General features: G+C 44.2%; 1 protein-coding gene across 12 annotated transcripts in view; it reads left to right on the top strand.

Moving 5' to 3' along the window:
• NMNAT1 (nicotinamide nucleotide adenylyltransferase 1) overlaps positions 1-18,274 on the top strand; it is a 243,300-nt gene extending 225,026 nt beyond the window's left edge. For all 12 annotated transcript variants that reach the window (XM_086921371.1, XM_086921373.1, XM_086921367.1 and 9 more), the window contains one exon: positions 16,742-18,274. In XM_086921371.1, the coding sequence (XP_086777497.1) occupies positions 16,742-17,139 (398 nt within the window). In that variant the 3' untranslated portion in view covers positions 17,140-18,274. The remainder of the gene's footprint in view (positions 1-16,741) is intronic.
• Positions 18,275-20,263: the final 1,989 nt, after the last annotated feature.

Here is a 20,263-nt window from a genome sequence, read left to right as displayed (position 1 = left end):
TCACACCAGTTATAGTCAGCAATTAGCATTTAAAAAACCTATTAAATTCACTGAAAAAAACATAGGTTTCACACCAGTTATAGTTAGGTGGAAATTTTACTCGCATAAAACCATTGAAATTCCCACGTTATAGTTAGTTGGACTCACTATAACTTGCGCGTGCAATGCACTGCTGATGACGTCACATATTACATCACTCATGACATGGTCAGTGACATCAATCATGACATCACTGATGACATCTCAAATGACATCACTGATGACATCATCCAGTGAATGTATCTTTCTGAAAAATAAATATTTTTTATATATGTATATCTAAAGGTTGATGGAAGAATAAATGGGTAAATAAATGTCTAAATGTATGTTTTTTTGTGTAAAATTGATTGGTTAACTGACTTATTAAATGTATCTTAGTGAATACATATATTAGCGAGTAATGTTTAAATATTTAAATATCTGTATCTGTGTCTCACTTTGTGTTTAAGTGGCTGCATGGGTTGGTGAGTAGCTACATGAGTGTGTATATGGGTTATTAGTTGTTTTTTTGAGTATCAGTATGGTTCGGTGGGGGATGTTACTTTGAGCACAGATGCATGAATGAGTGACTCACTATTTGTATGTATTTTGAAGACAGCATGTGTGCAAGACTGTATGGGTGGATGATTGTGTGTATGGGAGGGTTAGTGAGTATGTGTTTTTATAATTGATTGTTTAAGAGTGTAAATATGTTTCCGTTTCTGTAGAAGTATGTGTAGTGGTGTGTATATAGCAGTATAATCAAGTAATTGGTTTTTTGATAGTTTATTTGCATGTGTGAATTTGTGTGCGAGTAACTATATGGATGAGTATTAGTGTGTAACAGGATGTATAGGTGTATGAGTACATATGATGAGTAAGTACATGCATGAGTGACTATATAGAACTGTTGGTGAATGAGTGGATGTGTATGTAGATGTTGGAATTACCTAATAAGTTGTTGTAATTGGTATTGGTTTCTCCTTTTTTAAGAAAATGTTAGTTTCTATTTTTGAATGTGTGTGTCAAAGGTTATTTTATGCTGATAGGTCTGCCACTTTGTCGCAAGGATGTTGTCATCAGTGATGTCATTTGAGATGTCATCAGTGATGTCATGAGTGATGTAATATGTGACGTCATCAGCAGTGCATTGCACGCGCAAGTTATACTGAGTCCAACTAACTATAACGTGGGAATTTCAATGGTTTTATGCGAATAAAATTTCCACCTAACTATAACTGGTGTGAAACCTATGGTTTTTTCAGTGAATATATATATATATATATATATATATATATATATATATATATATATATATATATATATATATATATATATACACCAACACCTCGTCACACAATGTATCACGCTCTCAGATACTCAATAAATGCCAGAAATCAGCAAGGTCCAAGGGTGTTTATTGACCCCTTACGACATGTTTCGGCTTACACGAAGCCTTGTTCACGTCTATATATATATATATATATAACACAAAATAATGGTTACACCTTTGTTATAGTTGGGAAAGCTTTATTTATTATTTCTATACAAACCAAAATTAAAATACACAAACATTAGTTATTCTTCAGTTATAGATGTACAATACAGTTATAATTAATGTACCACCTTTACATTTATATAACTTCATTATTAAGCTACAAAATAGTGAATTTCTAAACGTATACTTATTCCTTTAATTTATCATTTATGGAACTCCTTCAAATTATTATAACTCGCTCACCTCCATACACAGTGTATTCAGGCCTTCTCCATGCACTGCTTTTACTCTTTTATATTATATCAGTTATACCATCTAAAATAATATTATCTACAATAATGCTTATGACATCGCAAATCATATAGTTTGTGAGAAAACAGTGCATGGTACAGTGGTGAGTTATAGTTAATATAGTGTGGCTTTCAATTATTCAAGGTATAAATGTGGCAATTAAAACTTTTGTGTACTAGAACTATTCTTTGTAGCTAAATAATAAATGAAGTCATATAAATGTAAAGGTGGTGCTTAAAGTATAACTGTTATGTATAACTGAAGCATTTTTTATATTTGTGTATTTTAAGTTTGGTGTGACAGAAAGAATAAGAAAAATTTTCCTAACTATAGCAAAGGTTTAATCTTTGTTTTTATTCTTAAATTTCAAATTTTTGTTATTTTTAATAAAAACTAATTTGAAATCTTGGAGTTTATAGTCGTCGAGTGGAGTGTGTTACAGTACAGTAGAGGAGAGAGTGGTGTAAAGCCTACTGTCTTAAAGTACATGCGGTATCTTTCTGTTGTGTTTATAATGTTCCCTTGTTACTTGGTTCTTAGTTGCTCAGCCAGTGTGAGTGTTCTGTGTGGGTACTCCTACTATGCACTCCCTAACCTAGTTGTCTAGTGTGTGTGTGTGTGCGTGTGTGTGTGTGTGTTCTGCCAAGAATCCCCTACAGGATGACCTAACTCCCCTTTAACTGATGGGAAAGTATGTCCAACCTGGTCAAGGGTTGGACATTCCTCCTCGTAGAGGGATCAACAGGAACCAGATAAGCTGAAAAGCTACCATAGTAACGACTTTGCAAGTGACAGTCAAGTTCTCCACTTCCAAGTGTGGAACCGTGTGTGTATTTATAACAATGGCATTCATGCTTCTGTGTTGATGCCCCAGCTGAGCTGACATTCTGTATTTTCTCTTTGATAGCAAAGTCTCCTTATGAATGAAATAACAAACAACATTTGCACAATGTATGTCAGGGCCTTATACAAAATGTTCAAGGTATCGGGATAGTGTTTTTGTGAAGTTATTTTGCAAGTAAAGTACTTGCGAAGAAACTAACATTGCACTGACACACAAGCAAATGTGTGTCAAAAGTAATTGTGTGAAAGAGAAGGCAACTTAAGAAACCTGTGTATTTGAAAAATGGCAGTGTTTCTTACCGGGCCTAACTGAGACACATGACTGGAGTGTTGTGCAGGGCGGAACAGTGGAATGGTGTAGAATGGTGAAGCGGACAGGGAAGTGGCATACAGAAGAATTTTAGAATAGCTTACAGTGAAGTGGCGTAGAGTGTGGTGTGGTAGCATACAGAGGAGAAGCGTAGAGTGCAATGGCGAAGAGTGGCGCAGCGTATAGTAGTGAGGTACAGTGTAGCGGCATACAGTATAATAGCTTAGTGGAGTGGCGTAGAGTGGAATAGGGTACAGTGGAGTGGCATACAGTGAAGTGGCGTAGATTGCAATGTCGTACAGTGGAATAGCACAGAGGAAACTAGCTTAGAGTGCAGTGGGGAGAATGCAGTGGTGTATCATATATTAGAGTGGCATATAGTGAAGTGCCGTACAGTGGAATAGTGTAGTGTGGATTGGCACATAGTGTAGTGGTGTACAATGCAGTGGCATACAGGGGAGTCTTCTAGAGTTGACTGGTGTAGTGTGGAGTGAGGTACAGTGGAATAGCGTAGAGTGGAGTAGCGTACACTGGGGTGGCATACAGTGTAGTAGCGTAGACTGAAAAGTCATACAGTTGAGCAGCATACAGTGGAATAGTGTATAGCGCAGTAGCATGCACTGGAGTGTGTTAGAGTAGAGAGCAGTGGCATACAGTGGAGTAGCATAGAGTGGAGTGAGGGACAGTGGAATAGCGTAATTTAGAGTGGAGTGAGGTATACTGGAGTGGTATCCAGTGGAATAGTGTATATTAGAGTGCCATAGAGTGGATGGAGGTACAGTCTCGTGGTATACAGTGGACTAGTGTAGAGTGGAGTGATGTGCAGTGTTGTAGCATACAGTGCATGGACGTTCAGTTGAGTGGCATACAGTTGAGTGGTGTACAGTACAGTGGCATAAAGTGGACTGACTTACAGTGGAGTGAGGTACAGTGTAGGGCTGTACACTGGAATAGTGGAGTGTAGAGGCATACAGTGGAATGGCGTACACTTGATTGGGGTAGAGTAGATTGGAGTGGCATACAATCTTTGTTAATGATACACAGAATTCAAATGATACAATCAGAGTGGCTAGGGATGTGACATAAACGTTAAACTATGGCAGGGCTCAGGGAGGACCCCCTAAGGGACCCCGCAGGGCAATAAGAAGGGTTCTGAAACAAACTTTTTTAATGCCACAGATTGTTCTTGCCCAGAAAGGAAAGATCTTAAGATGACCAACCCAGCCCATTTGATTCAGATGTTATGGAGACGGTCAAGCAACAGATTGTGATTGACTGTATTGAATGATGCAGATAGATCCAGCAACACGGACTGCTCTGCTTCTGTTAAGAGCTGCCCTCATTTTCTCTGCCACCACAATCAAGGCAGTTTCGGTACGATGGCCATTCCTGAATCCAAACCGAGTGGAGATGGTTTCTCTGTATGAAGGAGGCAAGTTGTTGATTCACGGCCTTTTCTATGATCTGAGCCGGAGACCGTGGTCGAGAAATTGGGCGATAACTGTTAGGATCCATAGGATTGGGATTGAAAAATGCTGGTAAGATGAGATGCAGTGGAGCTGGGTACAGCGGAGTGGGGTAGAGTGGAGTGGAGTGCAGTGGAGTGCAGTGTAATAGCGTACTGTGGAGTTGTGTACAGTGGAATGGCATAGAATGTAGTGGCATAAAGGGGAGTAGCGTATACTGGAGTGGTATAGAGTGGAAGGACGTAAAGTGGTACTGGTGTACAAAGTGGCATATAGTAGGATAGAGTGGAGTAGCGTTGAGAGTAGTACGATAGAGTAGATTGGCATAGAGTGTATTGCTGTAGAATAGAGTGATGTACATTTTAATAAAGTAAAGTTGATTGTCGTAGAGTGGATTGGCATAAAGTGCAGTGGCATACACAGGAATAGAGTTTTGTGGAGTGGTGTACCCTGAAGTGGATATTGGAGTGTGGAAATCGAAACAGGCATAGATTGAAAGTGTGTTAATGGATGTAAATGTAACCTGGCAGTAAAATATATTATTTAGTGTAAATGGGATAATTTTGGTATTGTGTGAATAGCGTGAGTAGTTTTAAAGTTATTATTTTTAAAATAGTTATGTATTGTGCAGTGGTATATTCGCAGTATACTGCTATACATGAGCATGATACAACAGTATGTGATTATGTTTATCAAAGGTAAAAGGCAGCCATTTTGTTTTCAGCACATTTTGTCTATGTTCTGGGTTTGGGTGTTAGATCTAGGTAAGTAGTAAGTTTTATTGTTCTCTAAAAATTACCACTTTATTAGTGTTAATAGGTAGAGAAATGTATTTATATTTTCTAGATTTTTTTATATTACTTTAGCGAGAACTGCTCATTAAAAATATATATATTTTTAAGTAGCACAGCAGTTCGTAGGTATTGTCGCCTTACTTCGTAGAATCTTTACCGAAGGTTTTAAAAATGGAAAATACACTGTTGTACCCTTTATTTGTAAAATATAGGGTACAACAGTGTATTTTTAATTGTTTAACTTTTGTCATTTATTTTTGGTACCACTATAGGCAGTACCTCCAGTAATGTTTTTGTTTTAATATATAGAAACAAATAAACATTTTATCCTTACCCATTACCATTTCAACAAGTGTTAATATGTAGGGGAAAAATGTCAAACCTAGTTATTACCTACATCTAAGGGCAAAAAGCAGAACACTGACAAAGTGTACCTAAAAACAACATGGCTAGCTTTAACTTTTGTAAAGACAGTCATTAGCCAGTCACATAAAGACTTGACTTGTCATCACTATGTACTGCAGTCCTTCTGAGAAATACAGGAAAAGTTCACAAGAATACTACAACTACAGATATTACCAAGTTAAAATACCTCATAAAGTAAAAATAACTAGTTACCTGTAGTACCCAAAAGGATGATCTGCATACCGTAATGTGTAATCCTTCCAAATTCATTCAAATCCATCCAACAGTGATCTGCCTGAAAAGTGAAAAAATAAAGTTAATTCAAAATGCATTGGGGAAAACACGTTTTGGGCTTACCCTTTTGTTCTTGGCTCCTCCTTGACGAATCACTGCTAAACTTGCAGACCTTTGCTTTTTGGTGGACGTTGGTGGATGATGCAAAGTATCTGAGACCTCTTGCTACAGATTCCTTACCTATGAATTTTCCATGCATCAGGCTGGATCCAGAAACTTTTGCTGAGCAATACCTCTTGGGCGTACCGTCTGGTAGCTCCATTATGCTCTGTGTGATGTCTGTGTCGTAGGTTATAACGTGGCACTAACTATATAGGTGCCACCCAGGTGCGCAGTCATCAGTTCTTTTCTTTCCGCACCAGTTAAGCGCAGTTCCAGGAACGGCTACCCCTCTGTTTCTTTTTGACAGGTTTTTTCTCAACATTTTGTCTACTTCTGTATTTTTTTATCGTGTGTGAGGGATGTTTTATAGGAATACCGGGTTTAAGCCGTGCGGGGCCTGCCTCACACTGTCTCACTATCCCTACCTTGTCTGCCTATGGTGTCTCGAGCAGAACTATGATCCTAAGTCGTGCTCAGACTGTCGGGCCATGGCTCCTAAAACCTTGAGGGAGCGGGCTTTGAAGCTCCTTGTGGCCCGACAACCGACACCGTCAAGTGCGACTCCACGGAGGTCCCGGTCCGGATTGAGGAAGAGGTCGTCGCGGGGCTGCTCCTGGAGCCCAATGTCCACTTCGTCCTACTTGAGGACGTTGGGACACTCTGAGAAGAGGAACAAGAAGAAGTCCAAGCGGACTTCGTCTTCAGCTCGATTGTTGTCCGTCGACGAAGGAGGTTAAAGAGCACCGATGCTTTATGCACGGTTCTGCGGAGCCAGGGTCGACTTCACGCTAACCCCTTTTCTGAGAGCTGCAGCAAACCCCGGTCAGTTTAAAGAGTTTTATGAGGCCATGCACCGCGTATTTGAGTGGGCCAACCCCTCTGGTGAGCCTTCGTTCCCAGCTGGGTCAGCAGAGGCCTCGTCTGATTTGATGCCCTCCGCTCCAGCCACATCGCCGGTGGAGCCTCAGGGATCCGATCCGGGTGGAAGTGGGTCGTGCCACCGTAAACTTTGGCGGCGGACCCAAGGTCTGTGTTGCTGGTGCCAGTCCCATCCTCATCCCTGATGAGACAGAGCCGGAACAATGTCACTTGCCACTGATTCTGACGTCGAATGAACCCAGAGGTTCTATGTTGTTGCCTGAGAACTTTGTGGACTTGTTCGGCTCGGTAGAGGAGTGGGAGGGGGTCTAAGGACCTTCTGGATCATCAGGATGACACTGCAGAGCAGTTGGACTGGTGTAAGGAACTTGGGGAAGCCAGTGAACTGAATACTTCTCCAGATACTGGCATGCTTTCTCCATTGATTGTGGCTATGGAGGAGGGGACATCTTATGCCATGGTGGTTAAGAGGGCAGTTGAGGTCCTGGGCTTGGAGCTGCCCACAGTTGAAGTCAGGACTAATCTCCTGACCGAAGTGCTTGAACCTGGGGCTTCTACCTCCAGAATCCCTTTTGTCATTTAATGAAGCACTTACTCATGTCCTTCTAGGCACGTGGTCCAAGCCTAGCACAGGGGCTCCTGTGAATAGGGCAATTGCACGCCGCCATCACCCAGCTCCGGGCGACTCCAAGTTCCTCAGCCAACAACTCATCCCAGAAAGGTGGGTGGTGCAGGCCTTTACGTTCCAGGGCGCATTCCCTCCCATCCCTCTGGATAAGGAATCCAAGAGGCTGGACTAATTTGGGAAGAAAATATTTTCTTCCTCCAGCCTAGCATTGCGGTCAGTAAATATTGCATGCTTATTTGGCCGTTTCTCCCACTCCCTTTGGGAGACAGTTGCTCAAGTGCTGCCACATGTCCCAGAGGAGGCACGGGCTGTGCTCTCTAAAGCTGTTAAGGACAGGAGAGATGCAGCAAAATTCACCATCCGGTGTGGCCTTGATACAACGGATTTGCTGGGTAGATCGATTTCCACAACAGTGGCCTTGAGGCACCACACCTGGTTTAGAACAACTAGCTTCTCGGGGGATCTCCAGGCAAATCTGATGGATATGCCCTTGGATGGACCCACCTTTTTGGGGAAAAGGCAGATTCAGCCTTAGTGAGGTTCAAGGACTCTTGAGCTACGGCCAGATCCTTCGGCCTCTCAACTGCTCCTCGTGGCCAGTCTACCTTTTGCTCCTTCCATGGCAACAGAAGGGGTTTCCGGCTGCGTCAGCGCTATCCCAGCCACTGTCCTGCGCAGGCTTCCCCAGCTGTGCGGGGTTCATTCCGACCTAGGAATGGCATCCAGAAGTCATTGGCCACCCTGCCCTCGACAGTCGCTGTCTCCAAGCACTCCAAGTCTAACTCTGCAAGGCCACTCCAGTTGGCGGGAGAATCTATCTTCATCTCCCCCACTGGAGGTCCATAACATCGGACAAGTGGGTCTTGCAGATCATTCAGGAGGGCTAGTCTCTACCTTTCCTTTATTTTTCTCCTCCCACTCTGCCAAATCAGGAGCTGCTGACAAAAGATCATTTAAAATTGCTCCAGGAGGAAGTTAGTTCTCTTGGCCAAGGGAGCTATAGAAAAGGTCCCGGTTTCAGAAGTAGGCAGTGGCTGTTATTCCCACAACTTTCTGATTCTGAAGAAGAACAAAGAGCTGCAGCCCATTTTAGATCTTTGGACCGTCAATCTCTTCCTCAAGAAGGAGAAATTCAAGATGCTCATTCTGGCTCAGGTCAGGTCTGCCCTAGACCGTTTCGGGACTATCCTCCCGAGCAGCAAGTCCAGGATATTCAGGCTTTGATACCGATATTGCAGCCTCTATCTTGGATTTTGTTTAGACTGACTGAGGCTCCTGCATCCTGTTATTGAAGTGTGCTAGGTGGCCTATGCGGGCTCTGCAGTGGTGCACAGCATCAGGGAAATCTCACCGATGTGGGTCAGATCACAAAAGGGATTGCAAAAGATATGCAGTGGTGGTTGACGAACGGCGATTGGGTCAACGGCAGACCCCTTTCCCTTCCCCAACCAGATCTCACAGTAGTGGCAGATGCATCACTTCTGGGATGGGGCGACCATCTGGGAGATGTGGAGATCAGGGGACACTGATTTCTCCAGTATTAGAGGTGTCTTTCAAGTTCAAGAATTTGTATAGCGCACTACTCACCCAGAGGGTCTCAAGGCGCTTAGGGGAGGGGGGGGCATTATTTATCGAATAGCCAGGTTTTAAGTTCCTTCCTGAAGGAAATGTGGTTCTGGGTAAGGCGGAGGTGAGTGGGGAGAGAATTCCAGGTTTTGGCTGCCAAGTAGGAGAAGGATCTTCCTCCCATGGTGGATCTTTGGATGCGTGGAACTGCCGCGAGGGCTTGATTGGAGGATCTTAGTTGGCGGGTCGGTGTGTAGAAGGACATTCGTGTGTTGAGGCATTCGGGTCCTAGTTTATAGATGGCCTTGTGTGCGTGGGTGAGGAGATGGAACGTTATTCTCTTGTTGATTGGAATCCAGTGAAGGTCTTTCAGGTGACCGGTAATGTGAGCTTGGCGCGGGATGTCCAATATGAGTCTGGCTGATGCGTTTTGGATGCGTTGGAGTTTTTTCTGTAATTTGGAAGTGGTTCCGGCGTAGAGGGTGTTTCCATAGTCCAGTCGGCTAGTGACCAGAGCGTGGATGACAGTCTTTCTTGTTTCGGTGGGGATCCAACAAAAGACTTTCTTGAGCCTACGAAGTACGTTGAAGCAGGAGGATGAGACTGCGTTGACTTGTCTGGTCATCGAGAGGGAGGAGTCTAGGATGAAGCGTAGGTTACGAGCGTGGTCTGTGGGTATGGGTGCCGTGCCCAAGGCTGATGGCCACCATGAGTCGTCCCAGGCGGAGGGGGATGATCCTAGGATGAGGACTTCCGTTTTGTCTGAGTTAAGTTTTAGGCGGCTGTTTTTCATCCATTCGGCTACTTCTTTCATGCCTTCATGAAGATTGGTTTTGGCGGTGTTAGGGTCTTTGGTAAGGGAGAGGATCAGTTGGGTGTCGTCAGCGTAGGAGATGATGTTGAGGTTGTGTTGCCGCGCCATGGATGCGAGGGGACTCATGTAAACGTTGAAGAGGGTGGGGCTGAGTGATGATCCTTGTGGTACTCTGCAGATGACTTTGGTGGCCTCTGATTTGAATGGGGGGAGTCGGACTCTGGATTCTCTCGGCGAGGAACGAGATGATCCAGTCTATGGCTTTTCCTTGTATGCCGATGTTGCTGAGGCGTTGTATGAGGGTGCTATGACAGACTGTGTCGAAGGCGGCGGAGAGGTCGAGTAGGATGAGGGCAACTGTTTCTCCGTTGTCCAGTAGTGTTCGGATGTCATCTGTTGCTGCAATAAGGGCGGTTTCGGTGCTGTGTTTGGCTCGAAAGCCGGACTGTGAGGAGTCAAGGGAGTTGTTGGATTCAAGGAAGGCGGCGAGCTGTCTATTGGCGGCTTTTTCAATTACTTTGGCAGGGAATGGGAGGAGGGAGATGGGGCGGTAGTTCGGAGGGGTCCGCTGTGGGTTTCTTCAAGAGGGCGTTGAGTTTGGCGTGTTTCCAGCTTTCTGGGAAGGTAGCAGAGTTGAAGGAGCAGTTGATGACATCACGGAGATGGGGTGCGATGATGGAATCTGCTTTGTTGAAGATGTGATGGGGACAGGGGTCGGTTGGCGAGCCTGAATGGATGGAGTTCATTAGGCGGATGGTGTCTTCAGTGGTGATTGGGTTCCAGGCGTTAAGAATGTTAGTGGGTGGTTTAGGTTCGGAAGTGGGTGGAGTGGATTGTTCTTTGGAAATGTTCTCAAAGCTGTTATGTATATCGGCGATTTTGTTATAGAAGAAAGAGGATAAGGAGTCGCATAGTTCTTGGGAGGGGGTGATGTCATTTGAGGCTGTGGTGGGGTTGGTAAATTCTTTGACGATGTTGAATAGTTCCTTGCTGTTTTGGGCGTTGTTGTCGAGTCGATCCTTGAATGCTGACTTCTTGGTGGATCTGATCAGTTGGTGGTGTTTGCGGGTAGCTGTCTTGAAGGTGGTCAGGTTGTCAGTGGTTGGGTTTTTTCTCCATGTTTTCTCGAGAGTACGGCATCGTTTCTTGGATTTCTTAAGGTCCTCGTTGAACCAGGGGGCATTTTTGCTACCCTGTTTGGTTTGGTGGTTTTTCAAGGGTGCTAGTTCGTCAGCGCTGTGAGTGATCCATTGTTTGAATTTGGTGGCTGCTTGGTTTGGGTCCGATGAGAGGGCCGGAGGGTTTTGATTGAGCGATGTGAGAAGTTGGTCGGTGGTGATTTTGTTCCAGTTTCTTCGAGGAATAGGTTGCGGGGGTTGTGGGTCGAGGTGGTTTTGTAGTTGAAGTGAACACAGCTGTGGTCTGTCCAGTGGAGAGCTGTGGTGTGATCGAAGGAGATGTGCTCACTGGAGGTGAAGATTGAGTTGAGCGTGTGTCCGGCTATATGGGTGGGGGTGTCAACAAGTTGTTTGAGACCAAGATTGGCCAGGTTGTCCAGAAGGGTGGTGGTGTTGCTGTTGTTTTTCTTTTCCAGGTGGAAGTTGAGGTCTCCCAGTAGAATGTAGTTCTCGGAGGCGAGGGCATGTGGGCTGATAAAGTCGGTGATGTCTTCTTTGAATTGTTTACGGGTTCCTGGTGGTCTGTAGATGAGGGTGCCTCTAAGTGTGGTCCTGGGGTCGGTGTGGATCTGAAAGTGGAGGTGTTCGGCGGTTGTAAGGTTGTCGTCGAGGCTGGTCGTGATTCTGATGGTGTTCTTATGGACGATGGCGATGCCTCCTCCTGTTTGGTTGGTGCGGTCTTTTAGGATGATCTTGAAAGCGTCCGGGATGGCTATGGCGATGTCGGGTGCTGAAGAGGCGTTCATCCAGGTTTCTGTAAGAAAGGCGATGTCCGGTGAAGCGGTGTCGAGTAGGTCGTCGAAATGGGAGTCCCACGGTAAATAAAAATAGCAATAATGCTAAATATAAATATAGAAATATAGATATACATAATACCAGAAAAGAAGGAAATACATAGAAAACCACTAAAAACAAATCCTACATAGGAATGCATGGTAGAGAGAAAAACCATTTGTAACACCTTAGTGTCATTATGTTAGTCCAAACTGCGGCCAATCAGGCGCCAGCACCCTCTAGAACAGAGGTCTTCAAACTTTTTGATGCCGAGAGCCCCTTGTAAAACCTTTTTAGGCGTAAGGACCCCCTTCCGACAAAGGTTTCTAGAAACTGGTACTCCTCATCATCAACAACTATTGACAACCATAAATGTGCCTGTTAGACCGCATCACATCCATCCATCATTCATCCACCCACACTTTCACACATCCATCCATCCATCCTTCATCCATCCACCCTTTCATCCTTCCATACATCCATCCTTCATCCATTCACCCTCTCATCCTTCCATCCATACATCCATCCGTTACCCATCCATCCATCATTCATCTACCCACCTTTTCACACATCCATCCATGCAACCTTTTATCTATCCATACATCCATCCACCCTTTCATCCTTCCATACATACATCCATCCTTCATCCATCTACCCTTTCAACCATACATCCATCCTTCATCCACCCACCCTTTCATCTGTCCATCCATCCACCTGTCATTCATCCCCCCACCTTTTCACATCCATCCATGCAACCTTTTGTCCATCCATACACCCACCCTTCATCCATCCACCCTTTCATCCTTCCATCCATCATTTATCCATCCACCCTTTCATCCATCCATTCACCCATCTTTCATCCAACCACCTTTTCACACATCCATCATTCATTCATGCAACCTTTATCCATCCATACATCTACCCTTTCATCCTTCCCTCCATACATGCATTCTTCATCCATCCATCCACTCATAATTCATCCACCCACCACTTCACACATCCATCCATCCATGCAACCTTTTATCCATCCATCCTCCATCCACCCTTTCATCCATCCATCCATCCACTCATCATTCATCCACCCACCTTTTCACACATCCATCCATCCACCCTTTCATCCTTACATCCATCCATTCTTCTGTCCACCCTTTCATTCTTCCATCCATACATGCATCCTTCATCCATCCACCCATCATTCATCCACCTCCTTTTCTGTGCCTCTCTCATGGGGGGGTTCAGTATCTCTCGGTGTGAATTAGGCCTCTGCCTTGAGCACCCTCAATCAGCCTGACCCACTAAGTTCCTTCAGGAAAAAGGATGTTGAACTCTGAAATGGCATCAACATTAAAATCAAGCAGAATTACTGCCACTTTGTAGTAACGTTATATTCGTAGAAACTGACAAACAATAAAGAATGTGGCTTCCACAGCATGTACATTCTATCAAAAGGAAATGCAAACAACAATCTCTTACTCGCATTTCTAAGTGATAGCTGCTTATCCATCCTAACTTTTAATGAATCGTCTAAAAACAGTTCTGCTGTGTTGAGGGAGCAAAGAAGGGCCAATCGACGCTAAAAAGAGGCCATACCAATAAAGCCATATTAGCTGGTCATTCATTATTCCAAGCACAATTACTGATGGAGGAGGGGATGTGTGTGTGGTATATATATTCCCGATTTCTTGCTCTCTGAAGGATATTAGACCAAGATGCCCTCGTGACCAGCAGATCACTACATCACAGCAGCAACTCACCAAGCAATCCTCTTGGCAAAAAAACGCACCCATTCCAATGTACATGTATACACACATCCCACGAAATCCCTAACGATAGAAATGAAGATCGAAGCAGGAATGTTTCGCGGGTTTTTGCATTACAATGGGTACAGTAATACATTTATCTGCAAAAGGAATGCTTGCCCCTGCACTTCTGCTAGTAAACGACAACGCAGGTGGTGCATACATGAGATTACGCCACCTATTTCCAGAACATATGTTCAGTGAAATAAGTTTACTTTACATTGTATATTGCTAGCAATTATTACATAAAATGTTCTTTCTGAATGCGTACTTGTTATGCATATCCAAAGTTACACGCATACTTAACAAGCATACCTACACATTTTGACTAGCTCACGATAGTCTTGAAATTATGTTTACAATAATGAACTGAGAATAAAACAATATATTTGTACTCAACCCCTAGTAAAGTTTTTTGAACATCACATTTAGTTCCAATAATCAAATACCACATTGAATAATTAGACCCCGTAAACGACTGCCCTCAAAATCTGCAAACTGACAGAATCTGCGACCCCCCTTCCCAAGACTCCACGACCCCTTTGGGGGTCGCGCCGCGTAGATTGAAGACCTCTGCTCTAGAACCTTCTCCTCAGAAGCTCAAGCCCTCAGATTTTCGTAGCACAAGTAATAAAGAGCGCATGAGGAGAAAAGAGCCTCTGAGGGGAGGAGGGTGGGTCGCATGTGAATTTATGAAAGACACCAATACTGGAGAACCACCTGTTTACAGGTAAGTAACAATTGTTCTTCTCCAGTATTAGGGGTGTCTTTCATAGATTCACATGCTTGAATAGAATAGTAAGCAGTAACCTCCTAGAAAACTGAGATTGCTAGGCATAGAAGAGAACACCAATACTGGAGAACCACCGGTTTACAGGTAAGTAACAATTGTTCTTACCGGCCGAGTCGGGCTCCACATAAATTTGTTGGAGCTCCGAGTGATTTGGTTGGCATTGAAAGCATTTCTTTCCTCTGTCAAGGGGAAGTTAGTGCAGGTGTTCACGGACGACAACACCACCACCACCATGTGGTACTGCAAAAAAGTAGGGCGGGGTGGGGTCATGGACCCTTTTTCAAGAGGCCCTGCACCTCTAGACATGGCTGGAACAGCAGGGCATAACCCTGGTGGTTCAACACCTGGCAGGTTCTCTGAATGCCAGGGCGGATGAACTCAGCCGTCGATGCCAAGCGGATCACGAATGGCGTTTCCAGTCGGAGGTGACGCATGGTCTCTTTCAGCAGTGGGGAGAACCTTGGTTAGATTTTTTCACCCCTGAAGGGAACATGCAGTGTTGGCAATACTGCGCACTGAAATTTCCAAGGTGGCTATCGCTCAGCAACTCCTTTATGTTGCGAGTGGAGCACAAGCCTACTGTACACCTTTCCGCCCATACCACTCCTGCCTAGGGTTCTGAAGAAGATCAGGTGCGATCGGGCCCAAGTCGTTCTTTTGGCTCCAGACTGGGCGAGGAGTCTGGTATACAGAGCTTATAAAAATGAGCATTGATCCTCTGATCAGCCTGCCCCTTCGGGTGGATCTTCTTTCGCTGCAGACCTCCGGCTGTTGACCATCAAAGCAGCCGCCTTATTGGTGATACATCTGCCTGACTGTACAAATGAGTTCTGGGTGGACGACCAACTCTTTCTAGGGTATATGGGAGCAAAGAAGGGAAGGGCAGTGCAGAAAAGGACCATCTTTCGCTACGTCATTCTCTGCATTAAGATCTGCTATGCCCTGGTGAAGAAGAAGCAGCCCCCTAAGGGATTAAGGGCCATTCCATCAGGGAAAAGGCTGCGACTACAGCCTTGGGTCTGGGTGTCCCAGTTGTAGAGATCTTTCCGGCAACAACATGGCTATCCTTGCACACGTTTGCCAAACATTACTGCCTGGACAGTCCGGTCCACAGGGACTGACATTTTGCCCGCTCAGTCCTGCAGGACTTTTTATTATAGGATATTGGTCCGCAGCCCACTGCCAGGATGATATGGGTTGGGTATCTAATTCAAAGGTAAGGAATCTGCAGCTAGAAGTCCCTATAAGATGAGCAAGTTACTTACCTTTGGTAACGCATTATCTGGTAGAGACTCTTATCTAGCTTAAGATTGCTTACAACCCCAACCATGCCTCCTCGCTTTGCGGACTAATGGTGTAGGGCTAGGGTTAACTCCCCTTTTCAGGGCCCTAGTTTTGCACACAACTTTGTCAGTTACTTTGTGGGGGGAAAACGAAAAGTACTGACATCCGCGTGCCTGGTTCGGAGCCTTTATAGGTACTGTAACATCATAATTGACGCTAATGATGCAGACTATTTCATGGGGAAACTAATGGAGCCACACAACGACGCGCGTAAGGGATATTTCTTGGCAAAAGTTTCCAGATCCAGCATGACGCCTGGGATATTCATAGGTAAGGAATCAGCAGCTAGATAGTCTTTACCAGATAATGCGTTAACAAAGGTAAGTAACTTTTTCTTTAAAGCATTGTCAAACGGGGGGGAATGATTAGCGAGTAAAAATTGGAGGAATTCCTATACCTGTTTTTGTAGAAAGATGGAACCTGAAGAGTTATGGTTTGCTACAAAATATCCATAGGCTGAATAAAAAATGAACTGAGGTAAGCGACACTCAAGGGCATGGTGAGATATTGCTGGTGTTGCTTTCCTTAAAGGAACAGTGAGTTTTTACTTTCTGGAGACTGTCTGGCTTTTCGACCATGTTTTCTGTTATTTTTGTTTACAAAATGTTGTTGAAAGGTACCCCTGGTCACTTGCTTTTATAATAGTGATTTTCTTTAAGATGAAATTGGCATTTATAAAAAAAACATCCTGCTAATGTTCTCTGAAGAGAGACTACAAAAAGTTATTTCTTTTAAATGGCTATTTAGAAGAAATGTTTTAAATATATATTTTATAAAAAGGGCTAAGGGATACTGTGTTTTGATGGGACTATTTGGTATTTATGACTTGAATAAAAATTCCTTGTAAATGTTTTCTTCTTTATCAAGATGAATTTTGTTCTATTGGAGCTGAAGGTGCCTGAGCAATAAATCTCATCAATCTAACATTTTTAACCTCTTTTCCAGGGACTCCTAAACTTAAGCTGCTTTGTGGAGCGGATTTGCTGGAGTCCTTTCGGACCCCAAACCTCTGGAAGGTGGAGGACATTACAGAGATTGTATCAGACTATGGCCTGGTGTGCATAAGCCGGATGGGGGCAGATGTTGACAAGTTCATCTATGAGTCTGACATCCTGTGGACGTACCGAGACAACATCCATCTTGTTACTGAGTGGATCACCAATGATATCTCGGCCACCAAGATCCGCCGAGCATTAAGGAGAGGAGAGAGTGTGCGCTACCTGGTGCCTGACTCTGTATTGGAGTACATCAGGAAGCACCAGCTCTATAACCCCGAGAGTGAGGACAGAAATACCGGGGTCATCCTTGCCCCGATCCAGAAATACTCTACAGGGCCCCAATAAGAGCCCACTCAGCATAGCAGCACTTGTACTTAACACCCTTGACAGCCAGAGCTCTGGTAGTTTTCAAAACCCAAATAGAAATTGGGTTTTTAATGATGTTAAAGCAAACATCAGTCTGTCTATAGAGGTACTTTCTGGACTGAGGGTCAGCAATAGAAGTGAGTGACCCTCGTTTTGAGAACACATTCAAACCAGGACAGACATGGGTATACCTATTACGAGCACCTAAACCAACGGCTACTCCACATAATCACTTTTATTGAAAAGACGCACTTTGTATGTATCTGAAAGGTTTCTGGCTTAAAGACTGTCTTATGAAATCCCTGTCTCAGCTTGCTGCACTATACCACCGAAGCTGTCCAATAAGTGCCCAAAAGCAACTTGAGTTGTCATTTTACTCATACATTTGGAATTGATTGTTAAAATTTGATATACTTGATGTAAGATTGCAATATGATCGCTTGTGCAGTGTAAGGATATTTGTTGGATGGATAGTGTTTGTGCAGCCTCACACACTAAGGAATATTTTTAGATTATGGTAAGCAGGCCACCCCGTTTGTGGTCCCCTGACCAAATTTGCAATTAGTTCACAAGCAGATGTACAAACACTTTGTCCTGAAATCTTCTACACAACTTACTTCAAAGTACTAGAGAAAGTTATTTGATTATTTTCTATACAATACGGTGTGTGCGCTTTCAAATGTTTATGGTAAATCATACGCAATCGTAGTCACCTCTTGCAGGCAGGCTTCAGTATGGGGGATGTAACCATTGTATTTTGAGGTTTCAGAAATCATTTGAGTAAACTGTAAACTAACACAGAAGTGACAGCCTCAAAAGTACTCTGAGAACTGAGATGTTGCAGCAACCACAGCACTTCTAGTTCCGGTTCCTATTGGTTGGTAGCCATAGAGAATAAAACTGGACCCTCCATTTTAGGCTAACTTTTTACCAGCACCTACTTAATCTAGAGGCACATAATGGAGGAGGTACTGCCAATGAGCCCAACCCCATTTGTGACTGCAGAACCTCAGAATTCCAAGGAACAGGTTTTTTGAATAACCTGCTGGTTTTGATGTCTGTTGCCTGTTATGATTTTCGTTTATCAGAAATAAAGTATTTTTTATTGGCACTGTTTCTGACTGCTGGAGGCTCCTTCTAAACTTCAGTATTGTTATGTCACTCCCATGGCTTTCACATGTTGCTTTTTAGGTTGGAGTCGCTAAAGGAATCTTGGGGACATTCAAAAAGACTTTAGGCTGTCCTGCTTGAGTTTGCCCCTCCCGTTGTCCAAATCTTGTTTACTGTAGTCTTCCACAAACTCGCTTTTTGTAAACAGGTCTTTAAATCTTCGTCTCATATTGTCACATTTGCTGGGAATTTTAAGCCTGAGGTCCAATGTCAAGCTCTCTCCTCCAAGAGAGCTTAGTATTTACTTTTCTTTCTGAGATTCAAAGTGGGAGAGTGTATGTGACCATCCTGCTGAGTATCCATGTAAGAGGAGAGCGTGTAGAATATTTTTTTATTTTCTAGCTCACAACAAAAATAATGTTCTGATATTTCGGAATATATCAGAATTCCTACAAATGAAGCACTTTTTTTTCTAATACTGAAGTGTGGTGGAAACAAATATGTAAATACAATCAAAACACTTCAGTACCATAGGTGATGACATTTGCAGACATTCTAATTTGTGTGCAGTAAAACCGTATTTTGGTGCATATGTAAATGGTCATTTCAATTGAAAATATGTTGTCGGTATTGACACTGCACTACAACACCATGCATATGCGACACTGCGATACGCCACTCAATGCCGCGCCACTCAATTCTAAAACACTTCACTCCATTCTACAACTTGACACCCGACTCTGCTCCCCTCCACTCTAAGACACTGTACGATAAGGGACTCCATAACACTCCAGTTTACGCCCCTCACTCAAGGCTCAATACGCCGCTCTAAAACCCTCCACTCTACGGCAAGCGACTCTATGCCACTCCAATCTGCACCACGAGATTCCATGCCACTCCAATCTACACCACCCACTTTTCGACAGAGCACACCACTCCACTGCACACCACTTATTTCACTCCACTCTACCTCACTCCACTCTAATCGATTCCACTTCCAGTGTACACAAATCTACCCTACTTCACCCATCTCCAATCTACCCGACTCCACTCCAGGCTACCCCACATCTACCCTACCCCAATTTACCCACCCCACTGCAATCTACCTCACCGCAATCTACCCCACTCTAATTCAATCTTCTCCACTACAATCCAATCTACCCCTCTCCACTCTCCTCCTCTTCAATATAGCCCAGTCAACCCCCACCCCACTCCATTCTACCCCAATCTATTGTACTCCACTCAAATCTACCCCATTCTTCTCCAGTCTACCCCAATTTAATCTACCCTACTCCATTCAATCTAACCCAATCAACTCCTCCCCACTAAAATCTACTCACTCTTCTCCAGTCTACCCCAATCCAATCCAATGTAACCCGATCCAACCCACTCCACTCTACCCCACTCGAATCTACCTCAGTCCAATTTACTCCAGTCCATTCCAATGTACCCCACTGCAAACTCCACTGCAATCTATCCAACTCCCATCTACCCCACTCCATCTCAGTCTACCCCACTCCACCACAATTGACTCACTCCAATCTACCCCACTCCAATCCAGTGCATCCCACTCCACCAACTCTACCCCAAGCCACTCTACCACACTCCACCCAAATCTACCCCACTCCAGTCTAACCCAATGCACACCACTCCAATCTACCCCACACAATTGCACCCCAATCTACCCTTCTCCAATCCAACCAACTCCACTCCAAAATTCCCCACACCACTTTAATCTACCCTGCTCCAATTATCTCTTTTCAATCTACCCCACTCCACGTCACACTCCAATCTACCCTACTCTTGTTCCAATCTACTCCACTTCGTTCCAGTCTGCTCTACTCTGATCCACCCAACCTACCCCACTCCTTCCCATTTCTATTGTGCTCCAGACTCGACTCCAATCTATCCCACTCCACTCTACCCCACTCCAATCCACCCCAATCCAATCTACCCCACTCCAATCCACCTAGTCAACCCCACTCCACCCCAG

The sequence above is a fragment of the Lissotriton vulgaris genome, chromosome 5 (genome assembly GCF_964263255.1).
Source record: "Lissotriton vulgaris chromosome 5, aLisVul1.2, whole genome shotgun sequence".
NCBI lineage: Eukaryota > Metazoa > Chordata > Amphibia > Caudata > Salamandridae > Lissotriton > Lissotriton vulgaris.
The sequence above is the reverse complement of the archived record's forward strand: the minus strand, read 5'-3'. Positions and strand labels throughout refer to the sequence as shown.